This window comes from Melospiza melodia, chromosome Z (assembly GCF_035770615.1).
Source record: "Melospiza melodia melodia isolate bMelMel2 chromosome Z, bMelMel2.pri, whole genome shotgun sequence".
NCBI classification, from domain to species: domain Eukaryota; kingdom Metazoa; phylum Chordata; class Aves; order Passeriformes; family Passerellidae; genus Melospiza; species Melospiza melodia.
Window position 1 is genome coordinate 37,065,768 of NC_086226.1, and position 24,348 is coordinate 37,090,115.

The window sequence follows — 24,348 nt, forward strand, 5'->3', positions numbered from 1 at the left end:
GTTTTCGTTGTAGTTATTTTTTGTCTCTGGTTTTCTCCCCCCCATAGATTATAGCAAGTATATTGCGTTACACAGCATTCTGCTCTGAAGTTAATAGTCTATTCTGTCCATGTTTCTTCCAAGTGGTCAGAGAGAGTTATGGTCAGTGATGAGGAGAGTTAAGGTAGAATATTTCTAAATGGTTGGAGGATGCTGCTGACATAAAGGGGCAAAGGAGACACTGACAAGGGGCAGAGGAGACACTGACAAGAGACTCTTGCTTTTAAAAACAATTAACTTGATAAATATATCAATGAGAATAGGGCAGAGAAACTGTGTGAAAAGGCAGACTAAATCTTGTTTTGTCCTTACAGCCTTTTTCATGTACAGCAAAACCATTTTTGAAGATTTTGCTCAGTTACAACTTTCTTCCATTGTTTGAGTGAATCAGCTGAATGTATGATTACAGTATTTGAGGTTTGGATTTCAAAATTAATTAATATAGATTGATTTGAATAGCAAGAGAGGAAGACATCTCTTCAGTAAGCACATTTATATCATAATATAAACTCTATCAGACCTATGTGCCCATAAAAATAGTAGAAGTATGGAGAGTTTAAAAACATAATCCATATTTCATTATGTGGATATATACATCTCTCTGTGTGTTTGTGTAAAATGAGTGTGTAATGGATATACACACACAGTCATGCTCTTCTCTAATGCATCTCTAATATGTGCACTAGTTATAGAATCTTTTTTAATATTTTTGAATGACAAGCTTCAGGCATTTAAGCAGGAGAATGCACCTGAGATGTGACCAACCTGCTTCTGAAGGGAGCTGCCCTGTGTGTGAGTGTTGTGTGCGCCTGTGTCTATGAGCTACGTGCTGCAGCATATCAGCCTTTTGTCATCCTGCCAGGATTGGACTGTACCATGCTGCAAAGTCAGGAAAATGAGCCAGGAATATGGGCAAGGAGAGTCCACTTGCTCCTTTTGCATGTAATACCAGCTTTATATTGCAATTCTGCTAAATAGAGATTCTTCCCAAAACTGAAATTGTTTTAAGATTAATGTGGAAAAAAATGAGAAAGCAGGAGTGGTTTGCTGACATTATTTTGACATGATTGGCTGAGGATTATGATGTAATAGGTTACAGTGCAGCCCCTTATAGGTTTTAAAATGAATTCCAAGACACCATTACAAAGACAGCCTGACTCTTTTCTTGTATCTGAGCTTACTCAGTGAAACTCATACAAATGTACAATACTGTTTGGAATATGGAAGAACTGGATATAGAATATCCTAAGACAGATATAAATTATGGCACAGACTTGATGTTTTACATAGAAATGGATCCACCAGGTAAAACTGCAGTCTTATTATAGAAGACTTAATTAATTTTGCTCTTTACAATAGCTGCTGAAAAATTCTTACTGGATATGTAGGATTTCTTTACTTTGTTATTGATACAAATAGGTTTCCTTTTTTTCATAAATTAGAATAAAATTGTGAATTAGTGCATGGTTGTAGTAATTAGAATCTTAACATGTTAAAATACCTGATTGCTTACTTAATTGAATTTTTACTGAATTGACCTCTTTCTGTTTTGATTTTATTATGTCAGATGTAGTATTAGTCCTGCTATTTTATCATGTAAAAATTGTATTTCTTTTATTACTATTTTTGCTCTCTCTGTTCCACGCTGTGCCTAAAAGGAGATGCTGTAGTAACACTCATATTTCCTGAAACAGTAATTCCAAATCATTGGGATGGATTGTTAAAGAAAAAACATTTTTAAAATCTAGCAATACTAATTGAATGCCTGTTGTAGCATCATTTTTTCATATAATATGAAAGTATTACACGATCCTGATATTCCTTGCAACTTTAAAAACATTGTCTTTTCAGCCTGGTCATAATATACAGGACAGGAATGTTGTACTTACTGGAGAACTGAAAGAGCTGGGTTGATTTTTAATCCTGATTCCAGTGTAGTCCCCCTTGTTACTAAGTCAGTGCTGCAGTATCTTCTCTGGCACCCACTGGTATACATATGCAGCTTTGACATTGAAAAAAGGGGGGGGGGGGGGGTCTTTTTTCAATCAGTCCTGGCATTTGGAACACAATTTATTCTGTGGGATACGAAGATTAACACAAGGGATATTTGGGTCACAGACGGGTTTCTTAAACTGTTGAGTTTGGGTTTTTTTTTGTTTTCTTGAAAATCATTGCACAGAATGCTGAGGATTTTAAAACCCTGATGCTTCTTCTACAGTATATTGCTATGGGTTTGCATCTTTTATTAATCAGCTTCTAGGTAAGAAAATAGCAACATTCCTCTAAGATCATTACATAGAAGGATAAAAAAAAAAAAGCGGCATGTTTTATTACTTGTGTTCACCCAAAGATGGTGAAAGAGGATAAAAACAAACTTCGGATTTTTTTTTTCTCAAATGCTTTCTTCACAGGGGCAGGAGTTGAGTATGGTGTTATATTTTCCTTAAAATATTATTGCAAGATAGCATCATTTTTTGAAACAGTAAAACTTTGAGTTATTTTGTTTTCAAATTTCTTGATTCCTGTAGTGTCTTTTAAATTCTGTTAATGATGGACAACTCTATTTGGTAACCAGTTCTTTTTTTAACGCACTCATAGAATTTTAAAATTTATGTAATAATGTGTAATTTCAAGGAATATATGGTAATGTTTTCAGTGAGTTACAACTTTTCTGCCCCCCTTTCATTTGCAGCACTGCCTCCTAAGCCACCGAAACCTAATACCGTAACTAACAATAGCATGAATAACAACATGTCATTACAAGACGCTGAATGGTACTGGGGGGATATCTCAAGGTAAATCACCTCAAGACATGTATTTCTTATGTTTAGCTTTGTGCTTTTTTTGCTGTGCTATTCTTTGTATATTTATTAGGCTTTGAGTATAGAAAATTCACAGTTTTAAGAGAAATTTTATTATAGTTTCCACCATAAACATATTACAGTTGGTTTTATTCCAAATATGACTAAAAAGTTACTGGCAGTCACTAAGAATGTAGTATGCAAAATGATTGTTCTGTTACTTTAAGACTTATATGAAATGCTAGCATGAAAAGATTGCACTAAGAAAGAATTTTGTTCCTGTCTTTCATTCAGAACCTCAGCTGTAGGCACTATAGTCAGCAAGTCAGACTAACAAGTGCCATATATTAGCAACATTTTTATCTGTACTATATATTGCTATATTAGACCAGCACTGACTGCTCCACTTGCATAGGCTTGTATGAACAAGCAGAAAGAGCTTTGTATGAATAATAATTTTGTCCAGTAGTGAGAGCACAGAGTATGCCATTTTTTATCCCACTTGCTCTCTAAATGTTAAATAAGGTAATATATTAATATGGAGACATAGAAGGCTTCTAAAACACACTTATTTCAAAACATTTGATTTTGAATTTAGAGCACTGTGGAAGAATAAGTGTGTGAGAACTGATTGAAATGTTGGTTACTTTTGCTTTCATTTTAGAGAAGAAGTGAATGAGAAGCTTAGAGACACAGCTGATGGTACCTTTTTGGTACGAGATGCTTCAACCAAAATGCATGGGGACTACACACTGACACTGAGGTAAGACTAGTTACACTGGGTCTGTAATACTTGATAGTAAAATGCAACAACTGCTCTTAATGCAGGGTATTCTTTAGGAAATAGTACTTGAAGCATGCCTAACTTTTCAATATACTTTATTTGCAGGAAAGGAGGAAATAACAAATTAATCAAAATTTTTCACCGAGATGGAAAATACGGCTTCTCTGACCCATTAACATTCAACTCTGTGGTCGAGCTAATAAACCACTACCGGAATGAATCTCTAGCCCAGTATAATCCTAAACTGGATGTGAAATTACTCTATCCAGTGTCTAAGTACCAGCAGGTAATTTAGTTTATTTTATTTGCGTTTCACTTAATAACAGAGAAATTATTGCCAAACTTGCCAAACATGAAACAGTTCAGCTGTTACTGTTCAAAAAAATCATGTGGGTACAAAACCTGATATTTCTGTTTAAAATCAATTCCATGCTTTGCATGTAAATATTTAAAAGTTTAAATAATGCAGATGCACTGTTAGGAAATAAACATCTTAATAATTATCCCATTCAGTGGTGAAATATGTAATTTTCAGTATAAAGCTAAACACTTGCAATGCAAAATTCCTTTTTGTAATTAATATCTCATTTGCATATTGTGCATTTAGTGTATCTCCATATTGGTGAAAGAGGAGTCACATTTCCATGTAATTATCTAAGCATTTTTAAGCAGTTTTATCCAGAAAAACTGGGCAATATAATTGTTTCCTTACAGAATATCTGTCTTTCTGCTCATCATTCCAGGATCAAGTTGTAAAAGAGGATAGCATTGAAGCAGTAGGAAAGAAATTACATGAATATAATACCCAGTTCCAAGAAAAAAGCAGAGAATATGACAGACTCTATGAAGACTACACAAGAACATCTCAGGTAAGCCGGATTTGAACCAAAGGGAGAATGGAAAACTTTGCAGATTTTGAAGAATATTATTGTGAATTTGTATTGTCATCTTCCTACTCCCCTCTTCCACCACCACTGCATTGCCCTGATGTGCTTGCTCAGAACAGTGCAATTGCTTACTCATGTTTGAACAGCCACCACCTGTAAACTAAGCCACCCTCTGCCCAAGTCTGACAGCTCCATCCAAAGCAAGTACATAACTGTCTTTATTTACACCACTTCTGCATACTGACCTCATCAAGCTGATTTCCAGTTTTCAAGGCACATTTCCAGGGAAGCATTGCATTTTGTTTTGAGTTTTTGAAGGGTCTGGTTTACCTATACAGGATAAAGAGATGACATGTGTAGACAAAATGCAGGAATGAAAAGCTGCCTCTTTCAGCTTAATCAATTATTAGCCATGCCTTGAAGTGCCACTGAAAGTCCAGTTTTAAAGTCCCAGAATCAAGAATGCTTCTTAAAAGTGTGCAGGAAATACACCTAAAAAGAATTGAAGAAAATTGGAGAATTACTGCCAACTTGAACTATTACTTAAGACCTGGCTACCAACTAGGTATGTAGGGGCAGGAGGGTAAACTAGATAACCTCCTGAAACCTGTCAAGGCTGCCTTTATTTCAGAAAGCCAGGTGGCTAATGACTTGAGTTCATACAAAGGGCAAAGTGCACTGCCATAAGGTTCTAAGCATCAATTTATTTATACAAAGCAAAGATTGTAAGTGATTCTTTTTTTAGCAGTTCTATTTCTTGATAAACCTCATCATGGACATCTTATCACGGTAACCTTTTGCACAGACCTGTTGTTTCTATGCCATGAGGCTCAGCAGACAAAATGTTTTGGTGAAGGGATATTGAGATGAAATTCTTCTACAATATCCTGAAGTGTTTCTATGATACAAGCCAATAAATCTTCCCCTTTATCTGATAACAACTGCAATAACAATTATTTTATTTTCAGGAAATTCAAATGAAAAGAACAGCCATTGAGGCATTTAATGAAACAATAAAAATATTTGAAGAGCAGTGCCAAACACAGGAAAGATACAGTAAGGAATACATTGAAAAATTTAAACGGGAAGGAAATGAAAAAGAAATACAAAGGTCAGTATTTGATTTTGAGTCCCAAATTGTATGATTTTTGAAAAAACAATGCCAAGTATAGGTCTGCCTAAAATTGAAGCAAGATGGCAAGTTTTAAATTGTTCAGCTGTAGCTGTAAGCGAAGAAGCCTCGAATAGGGTAGACGTGAACTGGCAAAATGTATAACTATATCTAGAGAAAGAATATGTTCTCTTAGGAGTCTACACCCCTAAATAGCAGACTATAAAGTTATGAAATCAGAGTGTAACCTGCCACATTGTTCCATCTAGGATCATGCACAACTATGAAAAACTAAAGTCTCGGATAAGTGAAATTGTGGACAGCAGGCGTAGATTAGAAGAAGACTTAAAAAAGCAAGCAGCTGAATATAGAGAGATAGACAAGCGTATGAACAGCATTAAGCCAGACCTCATACAGCTGAGGAAGACAAGAGATCAGTATTTGATGTGAGTATCGTGAATTAAAAAATTTTAAGTTGTTTGGTTTTTAATGGTTTCCAACTTTTGTGACTAAAAATTAATTTCATTTGCAATTATTGTCCAGGTGGCTGACTCAAAAAGGCGTTCGGCAAAAGAAGCTAAATGAATGGCTTGGAAATGAAAATGCAGAAGAGTAAGTATTGAAAGATTTAGATATTTCTGGTTGTTCAAATCACCTAAATACAGAAGTGAGATAAGGCATATTTAAGTCTTGGACCACAAAGAGTAAATCTCAAGCCTAGGTCTTCAGTAACAATGCATACTATTAAGACATGACAGACTACATAATGCAAGTATTAGAAAGGATACTGTCTCACCCTCTGCTCTCATCCTTTTTTCAGCTAAGTGCATATTCAAGTTACTGTACCAAAGCACTGAAATGTAACCTATGTCTTTTATCTTCCCAGCAAAGTTAAGTTCATAAAGTGTTAGTATTTTAGAGAGATGTCATATGGATGGATAAATTATTCAGAAGGTCTCTTAGGCATAAGCAGGCTTTTTCCAAATCTCATCTGTGGGTCCCATGATGTTACCCACATCACAGAATCACAGAATCACAGAATTTTCAAGACTGGAAGAGACCTATAAGATCATCTAGTCCAGCCGATGTTCTAACTGTTCAGCTAGATCATGGCAGCAAGTGCCACATCCAGTCTTTTTTTAAATTCTTCAAGGGATGATGCCTCCACCACCTCACTGGGTAAATGATTCCAGTTTCTGACCACTCTTTCTGTGAAGTATTTCCTTCACATTGTGGTTGGAAATGAAAAATTTGTATGTGCTGAAGAATATCCTGTAGTTTTGTGGTCTGATTTGTTTTTCTGGAAAATGGCAGGGTAGTATTCTGTCCTTTCAGTTTAGTTTACTGTGGGTTCTGACAGAGGCTAGGCTGATGAATACATTTAATTTCATTCGTGGGAAAAAAAAGGCAAAAAGTGCTTGGGTTGTGTAAACATAGGCCAAATTTAAACAAAAGCAAGACACAAAATAATATCTGAAGCACAGTAACAGTGAAAAATGAACAAATAGAAAAATCAAAATTGTCTCAGTAGTATTTGTATCAACATTTTCTGCCTATGTAGTTTCTTATGCATCCCTTTTATGTTGCCTGATTGAATATAATATGAAAGCAGCAGACTGACAATGACTGTAGTGCATTCTGTCTTGCATTCTGGCCTTGTCCATATCTATTTTCATTTGGCTTGGTTTATTGTTAATAAAGAAATTCTTACTGTTATCCTGGAAATTGTGCTTATCACTGTGGTAGTAGCAGGAGATAAAATGACAAACACATTTTAAAGCCATGTTGGTTTCTCAGTCTTAGCAAAGATTAGATATTGTAAAATAGGTAGGCACCTGTTCCCACTAGTGTTCCTATCACTTAAACAGTAGACAAAGAACACTCTGTCAGTTTAATGTAGCATCCAAATAATAATCAAACTGTTTGAAGAAAATCTTAATTTTCTCTCACTCTGATACTCCTTGCTGGCAAGTCTGATAACTGCTGAAAAATTAAACTTTTAGAATATGGCTTTTCTTCTGAAGTTGTAGTGCAGAAAAAAATTCCCCAATATAATAAACAGGATGAAAACAAGAATTCCTTTCTCTAAATGCTGGTTGCAAACAGAGCTACTACTGAATGTATGTGAATGTCATGCAGGTCAAAAGAGGGATGGGATAAGGGACCTGGAGATAGTGTTATCTGAAACAAAAAGAACCTTTCCTCTTTATGAAAAATAGAATTGTGCGACTGCTGGTTTCTGTAGACTACTTTGAGAATCTTCAGAAAAACAGAACCATGGATGAGTGAGAAGTTATCTTTTCTTAGACCAAGAAAAACTAATTAAAAGCCTATTACAGAGAGAATAAATGCATTAGCCTAACACAGACTTACTGCAAGCTGAACAGGAGAGGCAGGGCCAACCACTGCAGACTGTGGGATTGGGGAGCTCTGCAACTGCAGAATTCCAAGGTGATACCCACACAGCTGAACCAGATGCTTCTTTTTTCATGGTGGCTCTAGCTCAGAAGGTTCTCTGTAACTCTGAATCAGCTTTATAGTTGGTGGCTGATTTAGTAGAGAAGCATGTATTGCATGCTATTTTCACAATCTCCTTATAAGGGGCAGGAGGGGCAGAGAAGAGAGAGAGAGGGAGAGAGAAAGCACTCTACTGTTTTCTTGCACCTTTTCACAAAGCCATTCCCCTATAAATAATTAATGCCTCCCTGTGCAACTGCTCAGATGTTCTCTAGGAGCGACTGCATTTGATACATTGCATGATTTTTCACTGCTGACCAAGTGTTCTGATCTTTGGAAATGAAGCTGACTCACAGAGTACTGATTTTGTTGGGCTTGCTATTTACCAAAACAGTGAGCAATGATAGAAGTACTAAAGTGCTCACAGCATATTCTGAAAAATAACACATCATCTTTTTGTATTCTTCCTAAAATTTACGTTTCAAAGAAATAAGAAACAGAGCTTATATTTTACTTTTATCCAGTGGTTTAAATGGTGCAGTATTACTTAGTTTAAATCCCCAGTTTTGCCTGGGAGGTATCCTGCTAACCATTGTAATACTGAATAAAGATTACTTAATTAGTGGACTTTGTTCTGTGTTTCACAAACATATTTTTTCTTTCAAACAGCCAATACTCTATGGTAGAAGATGATGAGGACTTGCCCCATCATGACGAGAGAACGTGGAATGTGGGAAATATCAATAGAAGCCAAGCTGAAAATCTGCTGCGGGGAAAACGAGATGGAACATTCCTTGTTCGAGAGAGCAGCAAACAAGGCTGCTATGCCTGCTCTGTTGTGTATGTACCCTAACTTGTGAATGATAAACCCCACATGCAAGGGGCTACCTTCAGCTGGGGGCAGATGGTCACTTGCATATGCACAATTCCTCTTGGACCTTTTGGCTTAGTAGCAGCTCAGGGACTCCTGAGTATTCTTATTGCTGCTCCATTTCCTACACAGCTCCAACCTGTGCCACTCCCACAGAGGAGCCTCACTCAGAGAGGAAACCAAAATATGTGTGCTCTCCTTTCTGTGCAGCTGCTAAGTCCTGCCTATCTCTTTCCTCCCTAAGCTAGGATGACATTCACAAATTTGGACTAAACATACGTTTTTACCATTATCCCACCACAAAACAGAGGAATTTTATGTACTGACTAGCATCTTAAGATGTATTACTAATACCTTATTTTCTATCTTAATTTTACTGTACTCAAAAACTAAAAATTGTTTGGTTTTGTTTTGATTTTTTTTAGGGTGGATGGTGAAGTAAAGCACTGTGTGATAAACAAAACACCTACTGGGTATGGATTTGCAGAGCCATATAACTTGTACAACTCGCTCAAGGAACTGGTGCTACATTACCAACACACGTCACTTGTGCAGCACAATGACTCTCTCAATGTCACGCTAGCCTACCCAGTATATGCACAGCAGAGGCGATGAAGATCCTGATACTCTGGGTTGTTTGTTGGTTTTTTTAAAGAAATTACTTGGCAACGTTGAGGCCTCTGGAGAGAAAAGGCTCCTTTCAGCTTTACTCAAGAATTTGTAGTATCAAAGCTATTTGTCTTCAGATGGAACTAAAGATTTCCTTCACAACTGCAGTGGGAGAGATCACAGTGTTATGCTGTGAATGTATGTTTGTAATCTAAAGTGCTTTTTTTTTTTTTTTTTGTAATTATAAAAGAAAAACACAAGAGAAAAATCCAAACCTGATCTCCCTGCAGGGACATAGAGGCCTTTAAGCATGGTGCTTGTTTACGACCACTTCTGAAGCTTTACCAGCTAGAACATTGGATTATGCAGACACAAGGTATAAGAGGTCTGTGTCATTCAGTTATTGGAATTTCGTGGTCATAATCTGACTTGGAATGGTGTTGCTGCACTCAGTGGATCCAGACATACAGCCTTGTGGTTCTATTTTGATTTCTGGTGAATGATATGTAGCAGAGTGGCACTTTCATTTCTAAGGGACACTTTAAAAGGACTTCAGTTACAGTATGTTGCTCAGAGTAATTGTAATAGCAAAGTGCCAGGAAGTGTTTTGTTTAGATGATTAAAAATCCTGTTTTAAGAATATATTTAAGATTGAAGAAAACAGGATTTTCAATGGCATACAGTGTATAATAATGTACATAGTACTGGAGGACTAACTGTCATTGATGGAAACTGTCAATACCAAACTGCTTCGTTTTTGCCTTTTCTGTTCGCTCAAAGCTAAATTTTTAGACTATGCTATGCAATACTGAATTTTCTTTAGGCTGTAGTCTTCTCTCAAGCATATCTACAGATTAAGCTTGTTTTTCTTGGTTTTTTTGTCTTTTTTTTTTTTTAATTTCTTTTCCCTAATGATATTCTTCCTGGCAATTGCTTTTTGTTAATAATTTTCTTGTTTGTTTTGTTTTGTTTTGTTTTGTTTTGTTTTAATGGACAGGGAGCCAGCAAGAGTTGGCTTGAAAATTTAAACTGTGGAATATTTGACAATTTTCATTGTATAGAATATTGAGCTACTAGCTCAAAGTTTAAAAAGTTCATAAATTTTTTTTGACTAAATACTTTGTTGGGCAGTGCCTGATAAGCTTCAAAGCTGCTTAGTTCAATAAAATTGTATGAACATTACAAAATATCACTGAGTCCAACAATACTGTTTCAGAGATATCTTTAGAATACGGTACCATGCTACATTTGCTTCTTGAAGCATTTTGGACTTCTATAATGATTGTCTTATATATGGAAGACAAGGAAAATAATGTATCCTTCTTTGATAGTGACTGCAGAAATAAATGGGGATATTTTGCTACTGCAGTGTAGAGTGTAGATAGTTTGGATCTCAGAATGAATCCACCTTCACAGTAAATGAATGACTTCTTGACCTCCTGTGACAGAATTTTTGTCAGGCTCTAAAGGTATTTTCATTTCACATGAAGGAAGTTTCTCCAATCTGTTGCCTAGGTTTATTTTTTGGATACAATATAGAACTAATTAAGACTGAAAATATCTTTTTTTAAAATGATTAGGCTATGATATGTATTTTCAAAAGTCTGTAGGCTGAGGCAGTATCAAAGTGAACACTTCCATAATTTTAGGGCACCAGAGACAAAATCATGGTTCAGTTAAGGGAAACAAATACATAAATCTCACTAAAACAGAGTTACCCATAATCCTGAGATAGTTCACTGTCAATAGTTTGCAATGGTTATTTATTGTCCTGACCACTGAGGAAATTCACACTTTGCAAATCAATAAAGTAATGACATTCAGAGAAATCTTGGAGAAGATTTGATTAAGTGAACATATGAAATTATTCTTCCCCCAAGATGCAAAAGATAAGATCTATTACTATTAAAGAGAGTTGCACACACAATCAAAAGAATGAGACCCATGGAGTTCTCTCATAATAGCTCTGGTTAGAGATCCTTGTGTTTTATTTCAAAGTATGCAATGCTTTATAAGCTGTTGGAAATAATAATAAGAAATTTGCCGGTCTCCACTAATCTTCATATTATCTTTTCATTTTTACATTGTTACTTCAGTTCTGAGGCTGTAAGATTTTTGATTTTACTTTGACTTTGTGGTCTATTTTTTTTGTTGGGTTGTCTTAGCTTTCCTGTAGTTGTATTTTCTTATTTATATCAGGAAACAAGATCCAACAAATATTGTTTCACGATAGTCATCACTTAGAAAATTATTCTGAATATTTTTCCTGAATAGAAGTTTAGTCTTCATGCCTTCCCTTTCCCATTCCATACCTTTTTCAGGCCTGTAGGACCATGTGAATCTGTTATACAAATAACTGGTTTATACTACAAAAAACACCAACAATTACTCTAGCATGCCAGTTATACTACTGGGCTTGAAGTTACAGATTAGTTCAATATACAGCAGTTTAACGCTTATAGCAATCCAAGATATTCTTTGGACATATATTAATTTCTGAATGTTAAATATTTTAAGAGTAAAATTGTATTTTTTCTCTGTAGGCAAAATATATGTAATCTGAATTGATGTTTCACGTAGCATTTGTCAAGAAATTTTATCATAGTTAAAGCATTTGGATCTAATTTTCCTCATATTAAGAAAATCCCTGCTATGTCAGTGGGCCATATCCTTAGCATGCCCAGCCCAGTATGGAATATAATTCATTCCTGTGTGCTGTGCAACTTCTCTTTGTGTGTGGCTGTAGCAGAAAAAAATAGTGTGTGTGCAGATTTGACACTTGCTTTTCTTGCACAAGCAACAATGAGAAATAAGCTCTATGTTTTAATGATGAATGCTTAGGGCTTCTTAAGGGGATGTTCTGCCTACACAGGGTCTGTGCAATTTGCAGGGATCATTTACGCCCTCAAATTGGCATGAGTGCGTTTTCTTTGGTACTTACATATTGTGTGGCCTCTGCATTTCTCTCCCTCCTTAATGCACAGAGCTAAGTCCTGCCAAAGGCCCTATTCACTGCAGAGTTGTTTGTCTTTAATGTACCATATTGTTCACTCCAGTTTTGATCTGATCTCAGACTACTATATACAGAAAAAAAAGCATGGGGATATAACTAAAGAAACACAGTGTTTTTCTGTATTTCTATTGATGCAAAGTTTTTTTCATCGAATATAATCAATGGATGGGCTTAACTCTGTTACTTTTTTTTTCTTTTTTTAATTTGCATAACTTTTCGTTTTATTTTAAGTCCCTGAGTTATGCTGCACTGCAGCATCTCTTTCTCAAGGCCTTTGAAAGGCATGAGACATTGCAAAGAGAACCAAAACTCACAGGCAAAATGAAGAGTTTCTGATTTAATTCAGCTGAAGTACGAATTTGCAGGTTGGGGATGCATATCTGTGCATACTCATACACACTTGCTGTGTTTATGTATGAACAGTTCCCAATATAGATGCATTTTCACAGAACCTGATCATTTTGCTGAATTTAGTAAGTGATATCATTAACTTTGTTTAAAGACACACACATGCACACTAGACCTTTGTGGGTGCAGCATGTTTCCAGATACAGTTAGAAACCTGAGTTTCTGTGTTGTTGGATAGTTTCTTAAAAAAAAAAAAATAAATAAAAAAAGCTTGTCTGTATGGTTCCGTTATCTTGTCAAGCAATCTGTAAAACCAAATCTTCAGATTTTCTATTTGGTGTCAACTGTTCTGTAGTGAAAAAAAATGGCTTTGTCTTGTAATTGGCAATGAAATAATAATGCTTGGGAAAACATTCAGATGCTTCTAATGGGGAAAACTGCCGATTTTCACACAGTGCTTTTGCTATGCATGGTATTAAGTTGGGAAAGTGAATCCTGATACTGGTTTTTTTCAGGTTCACTTTAGAAATGGGCAGCTCAAAGCATAATGCCTCCCATGGGACAAGGTTACAAAGTGCAACATTTTATGTAAAGTCATGTTCTGTTTACTGCAGTTGAGACTAAAGTGTAGGAGTTGGTAAGGTTACATTGCACTTGTCCTGATGAGATTGCATTAGCTGCCCAAGATGCTGCTATTTTTTTTTATTCTTGTTTTTTGAAAATAAAGCTCTGTTCTGTTACATGTCTTTAAAACATTAAGATTGCTTTGTTTCAAAATTGTCGTTGAGGAGGTGGAGAGTAAAGCAGATTGTAAATTGCCTTTACAAGGCAACAGTGAAAACATGCCTCCTTAAAATTTTGTTCAAGCTGTAGAGTTGATGGAGCTGTGTCTTGTTTTTGAGTTGCTTTAAAAATTGTAATAAGTCTTCAAGCAGAATAAAGGTTGTTTTGAAACTGCAGTTCATTTGTTGGGGCTTCAATAACGACCGTGCTATCTATTTACCAGCATCCTTGCCTAACTCTTCCTGTCAATATGTGGCCTTCTTTGAAAATGATACCCAAATGCTCTTATTATTAGAGGAACTACGGAGCAAACTATTTCAGCTGACTCACAGCCATTTTGTGTCTTGAACTGAATGAGGTAGTTGAGTAGCTCCAAAATAATCTCTTGTCAAACAGTGACAAAATGATGGTTTTGCTCATCTCATGCTATTGCAAAACCAGTACAATACTCATGATCTGTGATCTGACTCTTGCAGTGCAGATAAAGTTATAGTTCTTCTGAAAAGTGTGTGAGTTTGTCACTGATTTCCATGAAGCCAGCCCTTCAGCATTTGCCATTGAAAGTCATTTACCAGCTTCCTGTCTGCATCTAATTGTGAAACCCAACAGAAGAGTGAAGAAGAGGGAAGAAGTATCGGGGGGAGGGGATTGGGTAAGGGCAATTGTGAATATTGTTTGCTTCACCTCATTATTGGTATATGGTATCTGACTTCTTCGAGTGCATTCATATCTTGCCTCAAGAGAGGTCCTCCAGGGAAGACAGCCAGCTATTCTGGAAAAAGAGATTCCTATTCCCATTCTGTCCAAGGTTTCCATTCTATACTTTGCTTAAATATTGCTCACGCTAATGTGGAAATACCCTTCACTGAGATATTCAGCCCCAACTTGAACAATTTTTAACAACCACAACATTGTCATTGGCCCTTAGAGATTCTTACAAGAAACTTAGACTAAGGGCTATTACTGTACTTTTAGCCTGTTTAATAGCAAGAGGGACTAGACCTCCAGCACTTGCATCTGTTGCAGTTTTTCGCAGAAGACTGACACTTTTATACTGACGCTGAGTTTATCTCACTCCTGCCCCCTGAACCAATGTTGGGGACCAAAACGCTTCTGCAGCCACAGAGTCATCACTGAAAAATAAGATGGGGTAAGTAGTGAATCATGTGTTATCTGTCATCATCTATTGGAGAGAAATTAAGACTGATGGATCATAATCCAGAAAAATCTATGGACTGGCAGATTTCCTGCCAGTACCATACATTGTATAGAAATTACTTGGCAGACTAGAAAAGTAATTTGCAAAAATGCCATTCTATTTTTACTGTCTGCAGACAAATGCTCCCCCATTTTCCCTCTGCTAAACTTTGATGGTCACAGAATCATAGGAAAACTGCTTAAATCTATTTTTGTGCAGATACAAATGGATGTGATATTTTTAAAGGCTTGGGAATGCTCATGGGCTGGGACTTTTTCTCCCAAAGTTGCTTGACTTGTGCAAAGTTGTGTGCGAGTAACTTCACACAAATCTCTTTATTTGAGCCATGAAGCCAAAAAGGGGAGGGAGGTTTTGAAACTCACTGTTGCTGTTTCTGTGGCTCTGCGTGGACCAACAGGTGCTCCTAGGGCTGCAGCTGGGCACAAAAGGGCAGGGGCAAGGAGAGCAGGTCCTCTGAAGCCACCGATCGCTGCTCATCATGGCCCTCCCAGCTGTCACGGGGGAAGAGCTGCTCTTGTTCTTATGGACTCTCCTGAAGTGATTGCCATTAGGATACATCTAACATTTACCACAGGGGCCCCATTCCCTCATTTAGAGGATGCAAACCAAGGGAATAGCAAACAACAAGGACTTGCCAGCATCCCTGACTAGAAAGAAGGCTAAAAATAAATGGTTTTGCTTTTTCTGCAGAACAGCTTGCAGGGGAGGGAGGTCAGACATGCTTCCACACAGATGTGGGCTGTGCAAGAGGCATCAGGCTTCCCTATTGCCTCTGGTACACAAAAAGCAGGAACTCTGGGAACACCACGTGGTTCTGGTGTCTCTTTTAATCCCTTTAAGGACCTATGTCCTCAAATACATAGACCACCAAAAAGAGAAATTCTGTTGGGACCTTCTAGATAAACGGATATTAATTGATCAGCCACTATTTAAACTTTGGATAATCTTTGCAGGGACAAGCTTTTTGACCTCTGATCAAGCAATGAGATAACCAGAAATGCCCTTCTTCGAAAAAAGGGCTTTTATCCATGGCTATTCCAGGGCTTGTTTTCTGCCAGAATGGCATTACAAGGACACCACTTGTGCCATTCTGTCTTCTACGAAGAAATTACCTTTGCATACTAAAAATGGAGGCATTTAGGGTTACTGATTTAAATGTGCAAATATTTACAGGACTAAAATTTAACAGGGAGCATATAAAAGGATCTAAAGCCTACCATTCTCAGGTCTTTGAACAAAAAATATTGACAAAACTGGACATGAATATAGTTAATTCAGATGATGATTTCACTGTCCACCTGTGTCTGGTATTCCTAACTCATTAGAAGTCATAGCCTGAGAAGAAAGATAATGAATTCATACCTGAGAGCATTTAATCCTCTATAAATGTTTGTTTTCTACATGGTTTACTTTTCCCCCCCAAATCTTGTGCTCGGTAGAAAACAAATATTGCTGGATTTATAATTTCCACAATTTTGTGAAATTAATTTAATTTTCACAACATGTTCATGTTGTAATTAGTGGAAGTCCTCCAGCAGTCATCCATGGGGTGTTAGGTGAAAAAGACACATTGAGTTTGGAGTTTGACACATCAATGTTTGGAGTCAATTCTGCAGGAATTGTGTGTCTTGTTTGTGTGACAGGGTCACCCATTACCCCTGCCTGCACAGTACCCATGGCAGTGGTTCATACAGGTGGTGGCTTTCATGGGCCCTCGTGCCTGTCACTGCACTCACAGTAATGAGCAGTAAGCTTTACCTATCTAAGAGGTATAGCAACTCTTCATAGGTGGCTTGCTGTATGGCTGAATGGGAGTAGAGACCTCCTAGAGCTTGATGTGGAAATATGAGATGAATGCAAATCTCGAGGTGTCAGAACTGGAGCCAGACCTGGGAGCAAAGGTGAGAGGAGCAGCTTTGTGCCTCTCACTGCAGGCTGAGCGAGCACCTCCCACCCAGACTGCACCGTCCACTTGCCTTCCACCCTGCCTGTGAAATCCATGAAGGATTGGCCTTAAAAACATCAGCTGTTTGCATTCTCGTGCAATTTGCAGCTCTTCATTGTTTCAGAAAGACAGTGAGTTTGAACATTTAGAGGCAGGATTCATCTTATCTAATTTTAAGCACATGAAGAAAGGCTCTTCATCAAGCTGTCTGGCAAAACTCTCTTCAGAGAGAGCCAGGCAATTCCCCAGAGTGATTCACTCCACCTTCCTCAGGCACTATTCCTAGGATGCAGTGAATCACTCTATGGAATTGTTCCATTGACTGGATGGAGAGAGCTCAGGCAAATCGCTTATGCTAGATTGCACCTTTAATGTGGCTAAGGCTGGATGAACTCAGTCTCTTCCCTACTGATAGGCAGTTCAGTTTTAGTCTTTCCAGTACCAGCTGCAATGTCTTCTGCTCTTAGGCATAATGATAAAGGACAATTAATTTGGGTCTGGAATTTCAATTGGTTCATAGAACTTGGGGTTTTTCATAATAATTGCAAGGGTGACAGACAGGTTCAAAGAGATTCTGGCCCATATCTTCCTTGGAGATGTAATGCTGGACTCCACACAGAGGAATCCATGATACTACCGCCAGCAGTAATGCCATGATACTACCGCCTTCCCTGACTGCTTCAGGGAAAAACCTGGCACTACCTCAGACCCGGCTTATCAGTTCCTCCCAACAGCCTGTCTTTGTGAGGGCTATAGACCTGTCTTTTGAGGAATAATTTGGTCTTTTGCCAGCCATGTGGTCACTGAAAAGACATGGATGAAGAAGATGCTGCCTTTTTTTCCAAGTAAGATCAGTTTGTTAATCACCACATCTATGTTTCCTTTCTTATCCAGGGGAAATCTAGGCAACTTGACTTTCTTTCCTTCCAGTTGGCTCATAGCCAAGACCACAGGGAGGGGTGCTGTGATAGTAAAACTAAGATAGGAAGGACTTTAGTCAAATTACCTGCCAGTCAGACTGAGTTCTACCTCAGGACAAGAGAACTGTGTGAAATCCCCCAGGCATCTACTACATGAAAAATTCAAGAAGGTGGCAGGTCCTATAGTGATTTTTGGGTACATTATGTATGCATACCTACTCCAGTTGAATTGAACCTTTCAGTGCAGAGTGTTCTACTGGGAAGAGCCTGCAGACAGCCTGGGGAGTTTCCCCATCCAATGAAATGGAGGATCTGGCCTTGAATAGCTTCAGCGGCTAGAGCAGATCCAGTGTCAGGTCAAAGGCAGGAACATTTTGGGGAGAAGCTACAGAAGTCTTGAGATGAAGGAAGACAAGCTGCTATGCAAACAGTCTGTTGCTCTACTGATAAGAGGCAATGTAAACAAGAAAGCCAAGGATTGACAAACAACCCTTGAGCACCAGGATTTCTCAGGATATGTTAGTAAAATCCTCAGAGTGGGTTCACAGCATTGCACCTCTTTATGGTAGGTGTAGATCTTTACTGTAGATTTCTGGGCAAGAACATATTGCTTCTAGGTGAAAACAGACTGACCTAGCTCGTGAGTGAATTTGTACAGCCACTCTCCTGCAGAGCTGTATTTCAGACAGAATGAGAGGACAAACTGATTTAAAGGAATAAAAAAAAAAGGCCAATTGTGTACAAATACACGCAATTAAATAACATTGTTATTTCAAAATGTCTTGATCTCCATAACCAACAACAGAGTTACTAAAACTGAAATCTTGTCATGGCCTGCCAAATTTGCACTGTAATCTTGGCAGGCATGGATGAGCTAGGTCTTGTCCATGGCTCTCCAGTAGAAAAAAGGCCTCTTATCTGGCAGGGCCACATGTACTTCCAGCAGGGTGTGGCCAGAGACCAGACACAATTTGCCTGTGTGCCCTTCTGACAGCTGTCTGAGGCAACTCCTGAGTAATCCTGACTCCAAACAGCCATTTCCAGAACATGGGAGCAGCCAGGAAAAGAAAGGGACTGTTATTAAAGTTTTCATAGTAAGAATTTTCCTTTTGGCATCACATACCAAAGAACACATTTTCCATGAAGATGGTTGGAGAGAGCTCCTTTTACTGGGGAAGGCAGCGGCAATTACATGAACAAGTTCTCCCTTATTTTCACTATACCAGTGTACATGCACATGCTCCCTTCAGTATGTCTCTGTTGGAGATACAGTGACTGTAACATCCATGACCTAAAGGCTCACCTAAGGTGACATTTCTTAGTGAAATACACCCAATAACGTGACCTCAGGTCTGAAGACCAGCTAACTTATGGAAAGCGTGTTCAGATTCTTAAGCCAGGCCATGCCAATGAACAGTCTTCCTTTCAAAATGCCACTCTTCCCAAATTTCTGAAATTCAAACATCCTTTGAAATTAGTATAAAATTGAGGAAAAGCCTCTGGAGAAGCCAAAGAAATCCATGTCAATGCCTAAGTAAAGAAGTAACTATGTTGCCCAAGTGAAGCACATTGCTGTAGAGGTTTTCCAGAACAGACACTTGTGGAGATTGATAGATCCTGTCCCTATTGTACATATTTGTTAGAGGTTAGGATTTTTCTGTTTTTGTTTTCTTTCTCTTAGGGCATTTTGTCCCATTTTATTGCTAAAAAGTAATAACAATTGCTACTTAGGAGAAAGAAAATAAATAACCATGGAGAAAGGAATGGAGTGCAGCTGGCTTTACTATGGTAGCTGAGGGCATTCTCCTGGAAAGGGCAGAGATACCACAAGACTGGGGCTGAGGGAAAGGGCTGGCTGCAGCTCCTAGCTCTGTCTTGCTCTCTCAGCATACGGGGGTAAGAGAGGCCGGGGTCACTGTCAGAAGAATTCGCCACCAACTGCGGGATTCTGTCTTCTGCTGCCTCCTACCACGAGTGGAACTCTGCTCCTAAGAAGCATTGATAGGATGTTAATAAAGTCCCAATGTTTCTTATGAGCAGAACTCTGCTCATAAAAAGCACTGGGATTTTATTAACACCTTACCTCACCAGACAGGGGACCCTTCCCCATCTGCTCAGCTCCCTCAGGGCATCCCAGGATCCCTGAGCCCCTTTCCCCCTCCAAGGGAACTTCTTCCTGCCATGTTCAGGAGACAGGCTGCTACTGCCCAGCCCCACTACTCCTCTGCCACTGCTCCGGGTTTTTTCCCCCACTACACTGCAGCCCCACACCCAGTGCCTGCCAAGACCTGGTGCTACAGCCGCAGAGTTTCGGATCTATCTTGTCTAGTACTCTCTGGGACTCTCTTGATCCCTGCCGTTCCAGCTGCTGCTCCGAGATCCCAGCTACAACTCATTACATTATCCAGAGGGGCACCTGGATTGGCTACCCCTGAGAATTTGTAAAGAAAACCTTTTTTCCATCCTTTCCCATCTGGGCCAAGCCGCCATCCCCGCGTGGTCCCTGAGCCCGCGGCACAGCGCCCCCTGCAGGCGCGGGGGAATCACCGCGCTGCCCGGCCCGGAGCCAGCAGCACCCCTGCTGGCTGTGACTGGAACTGCACCGAGGGGAAATGGGATAAACGGCCAGGAGGAGACTTGATTGGGTGTTCTGGTTTGTTTGTTGTTATCACTTGTTTGCCTTGTTATACGCATACATCAACCAGTAAAGAACTGTTATTCCTTTTCCATATCTTTGCCTGAAAGTCCCTTATTTTCAGATTTGCAATGATTCGGATGGAAGTGGACCATATTCTCCATTCCAAGGGAGGTTCCCACCTTCCTTGGAAGACACCTGTCTTTCAAACCATGACAATATTTATTATTTCTAGACCAGATCTGATATATTTATCTCCAGTCAAAAAACAAGGGCTGTGCTCTTTTTTACTGTTCTCAAATTTTAGTGTTCTGGCCACTGACTGGGAAACAGCCAGATGAAGCAGCCAAAGCTACTCCCACCCATGCACCTGGGTTGTTTTCTGTGGCAACAGAGCTGTGAGGGAAGGTGGTGGCTGACTTATGCCCTAATATGACATCAGGATGCATGTGAAAAACATGCCTGATCCAGAAACTACAAAAATACTCTCCCATCTGGTAACACATATGTAGCCGTTAACTGGCATGCGTCCATGCCCAATTCAACATGTATGTTTTCTTCTTTGAGCTGACATCTTCAGAGTCTCAGCACATAATTCACATCTGAAGTTTATCTACATTTTCATCTCTAAGGCTTCTGATGCGAACCTAACTCTGGAGTTCTGAGAACTAGCTCTCATTGCAAGCGGAGGACCACAAGACATGAAAAACCAAGTTTTCTTCCATAATTTTCCTGAGCTACCCATTTGCAGTAGATTATATTCCTGGTGGATCTTCTTAAATGCAAACAGAAGGGTGAAGGCACAAAAACATGTCCAGGTGTCCACACAGTCTTCTAAAACCTTGGATTTACTTATCCTTTTAATTTTGCTCTGCAGATAATAGAGGATAAGTCTTCCAGCTCAATATCCTTATCAATTCAAAGTTATTGGTGTATTTGTTAGTGCTGATGCATTTGATAATCCAAGGTTATATTCCTGTGTGATATAAATGACACACTTAGCAGCAAGATGTCATCATTCTCTGTCCTTTCCTAGAAACTAATTTAGTCATGAACCTTGAAAGACCCTAGGAAGGAAAGGCTCAGTATGCACAAATTAGAGTTGATAAAAATCATTCTTCCATAGAAATTCTTATTTTTAAAACCTCACTTATTTTATATTAAATCCCCAAAAGAGTTATGAATTTAGCGGAACTCTTTTACAGATCACAGAATCACAGAATATTTTGAGTTGAAAGGGATCCACAAGGGTCATCAAGTCCAACTCTGAAGTGAATGGCCCATATGAAGGTTCAAAACTAAAAGCACGACTTCATTTTCCATCTAATAAAGCCTCTTAGCCAACCGTGACCATCCTCGTAGCCACTTAGCCCATGTGAGATCTAGGAGAGTCTTCAGTGAGCAGAGGCTGAAGTCAGAGAGAAGGTGCTCCAGGTGAATGCTTTATGCAATTTTCACCACATTACAGAAATAGTTTCAATTCATTGGTGGTTTTAGTCCACCAATAAAATAAAATAAAATATATTTTTTGGATAATGAAAATTGTTTATAATGCCTGGTTTTGTCACTCAGCAGATAAAAGGGAAGATTGAATTCACATCCCTGCTTCAATAATTACTGCATGTCTAGAGCAAGAAAACTAGGCAGGCTTTGGGTAGATATGGGTAATTGTACAGTTATAAAGGTGGTGATGTTTTTCTATAGGCAGTTTGAGTTCTTTGGTTTTTACTGAGTATTACAGACCAAGAAGTGATATCTAGATCAGAAGTATTTTTAGATCAATATCCACATTTTAAGGCTTAATTTGTCTGCAATTGAGTCTGGCTTTGGATACCAAAGTATCAAAGTCTGGGAGATTTTTCGACCATTAAAAGCTCTCTCATGTAATCACAGAAATAACAGACCTGCTGCTTTGGACATAAGTAACTTAAAAACAGAGCAGGAAACCATACCTAGCCAGATCTGAGTATGACACAGAAACCAGACTGGACTGGTATATTCATAACCATATCTCATCCATTTAGAAATCAAAGGTTTGGCTCCATTGTACTGAAAAACTCAATACTGCCTAGTCTTTTCGATCAGAAACACAAGCATTTGACCATAGCAATAAAAAAAGGCCAATGAACACATTAGAATCTTTTATGGCTGCATATAAGACTAACCATATAACATAACTAGCTATTACACTGATTGGAAACTCCAAATTAGAAAAGACCCATTCCTATTTGTTTCAGACCTCTTCCCTCCAGACTACTCCAATCTCAACAGAAATTGGTGTGAACTAGAAATAGACAAATATACATGATGGAACTGCATATGCCAAAACTCTCTTTAGGTTCACTGATCCCATCTAATCCCAGCACAAAATGTCTCCCTAGAATTACCTACCCTATAGGTAGATCTGGCTGCCATTCAGGTCACTATTCTTGCTGTTAAATTACAGTGATTAGCCCTGCCTATCTGCTACACTAGAATATTCTTAAATGGTTTCTGCTTTCTTTACTAACATTTTAAAATGTGGCTGAACTAAAATCACTGGTCAGACCTCCCAGTCTTGAAAACATGCATCATCTGTTAAGGAGAAACTCTTCTCCTATCATTTCCAAGGGAGCAGTATCAAAGTGCAAAACTTAGAAGTGAGTGATAAAATTGCATCAGGGATATTAATTTCAAAAAGTTTAGCAGAAGGAAAGTCACATTAAAACTTCACTCAGACAGTTCCTTTCACAAATTATTGGAGGGGCACTTACTCAAATGCTGTTCAACCAGCAAAATGGTTATCATATCCATTAGGCTATTTATTTGACAACTTTTTCAATAATTTATCTAGATCTGATGATACTGCTTTTGTAAGTGCTTCTGTAAATTATCTGTCTCACCTAATTGTTCTGCCACAAGTTCCTGTGGACTGCCTTTGTACAAGTGTCATAGAAACCTTTTCCCCTTCTGTGCCTGACTGATTGCACCTACTGCACCTGAATAATATTTGCAATGGAGAAGAGAAGTTGTCTTTCCTAATTAGAGAGCTTGACTGTTCTTACAGATGATCAAGTTTTTTAATCTCTTTGTCCTTTGAATCTGAACTATAAATTTTGTTTATATATTCTTCACACAAGGTGGATTTTGTCTTTTTAGGTTCTTCTGCATGTTCATCTCCCTGTCTGAAAAATAAACTGGTGGGAGTGAAGGAGAGAGGGCAAATTGCCAGTCTGATCAGATGCTTGTCTCACTGAGTCATCAGGAGCCCCACTCTTTCAGGATGGGGCAAGCAGTTGGTAGAAGGGCAAATTTCAGGGGATGGTGAGAAAATTGTCTTAGTGGTTACCTTATTTTGGAGGGTTCAATATTTTCTGTCTCTTGTTTCTTTGTGGAGATAGCTGGGGTGGGGTGTGGGGAGGAAGTGGCTTTTTTCATTAGTCATAAAGGCAAAGGGAGGTGTACCTTTCCTCTTCTAAAATTGCAATGCTCCTAAAAGCTGCTGGGTTTCTGGCTGTATTTGTTTGTTTGTTTGGTTTGGTTTTTTTGTGGGTTTTTGCATGTGTTTCTTCAGGCACATAGGACAAGTGAACAAGTAAATGTCACTGCTAGAGCCTCTCGGCACCATGACGACAATCAGCCCGAAGACCCGTACAGACACACCTATTGTTTCATGGGCTCTAGTGGAACTTCACACTTCAGTGTTGCCTTATCAAACCTGAACCTTTGAGACAGCCCTTATATAGAACCCATCTCAAAGAGGCTCAGTTCATAAGCTGGTAAACAACTCAGCTGCTTCAAAGATAGTGGGAGTCTTTGACTACATATGGTTACTGTCTTCTTCATCATGAAAAAAAAGCAGATGACAAGCAGATTAAAAAGCTAGCAAATGTAGAGGTAGCATGACAAATGTGGTCAAAGGTGTGGCATAGCTTCACTGAAAGAGG

At 38.5% G+C, this 24,348-nt stretch overlaps 1 protein-coding gene and 1 long non-coding RNA gene across 5 annotated transcripts in view; one reads left to right on the forward strand and one right to left on the reverse strand.

Moving 5' to 3' along the window:
• The window catches only part of LOC134432308 (uncharacterized), a 35,803-nt gene extending 33,809 nt beyond the window's left edge, over nt 1-1,994 (reverse strand). Inside the window, exon 1 of the long non-coding RNA XR_010031288.1 lies at nt 1,929-1,994. This is a non-coding gene — a long non-coding RNA (uncharacterized LOC134432308). The remainder of the gene's footprint in view (nt 1-1,928) is intronic.
• PIK3R1 (phosphoinositide-3-kinase regulatory subunit 1) overlaps nt 1-13,879 on the forward strand; it is a 60,472-nt gene extending 46,593 nt beyond the window's left edge. For 3 of the 4 annotated variants that reach the window (XM_063180882.1, XM_063180883.1, XM_063180885.1), the window contains 9 exons: nt 2,732-2,834; nt 3,505-3,603; nt 3,730-3,910; nt 4,368-4,493; nt 5,480-5,622; nt 5,892-6,068; nt 6,166-6,234; nt 8,749-8,919; nt 9,376-13,879. In XM_063180882.1, the coding sequence (XP_063036952.1) occupies nt 2,732-2,834; nt 3,505-3,603; nt 3,730-3,910; nt 4,368-4,493; nt 5,480-5,622; nt 5,892-6,068; nt 6,166-6,234; nt 8,749-8,919; nt 9,376-9,565 (1,259 nt within the window). In that variant the 3' untranslated portion in view covers nt 9,566-13,879. Of the gene's footprint in view, nt 1-1,186; nt 1,345-2,731; nt 2,835-3,504; nt 3,604-3,729; nt 3,911-4,367; nt 4,494-5,479; nt 5,623-5,891; nt 6,069-6,165; nt 6,235-8,748; nt 8,920-9,375 lie in introns of those variants that run through there. The other variant, XM_063180884.1, reaches the window with a different exon arrangement.
• The last annotated feature ends 10,469 nt before the right edge of the window (nt 13,880-24,348 follow it).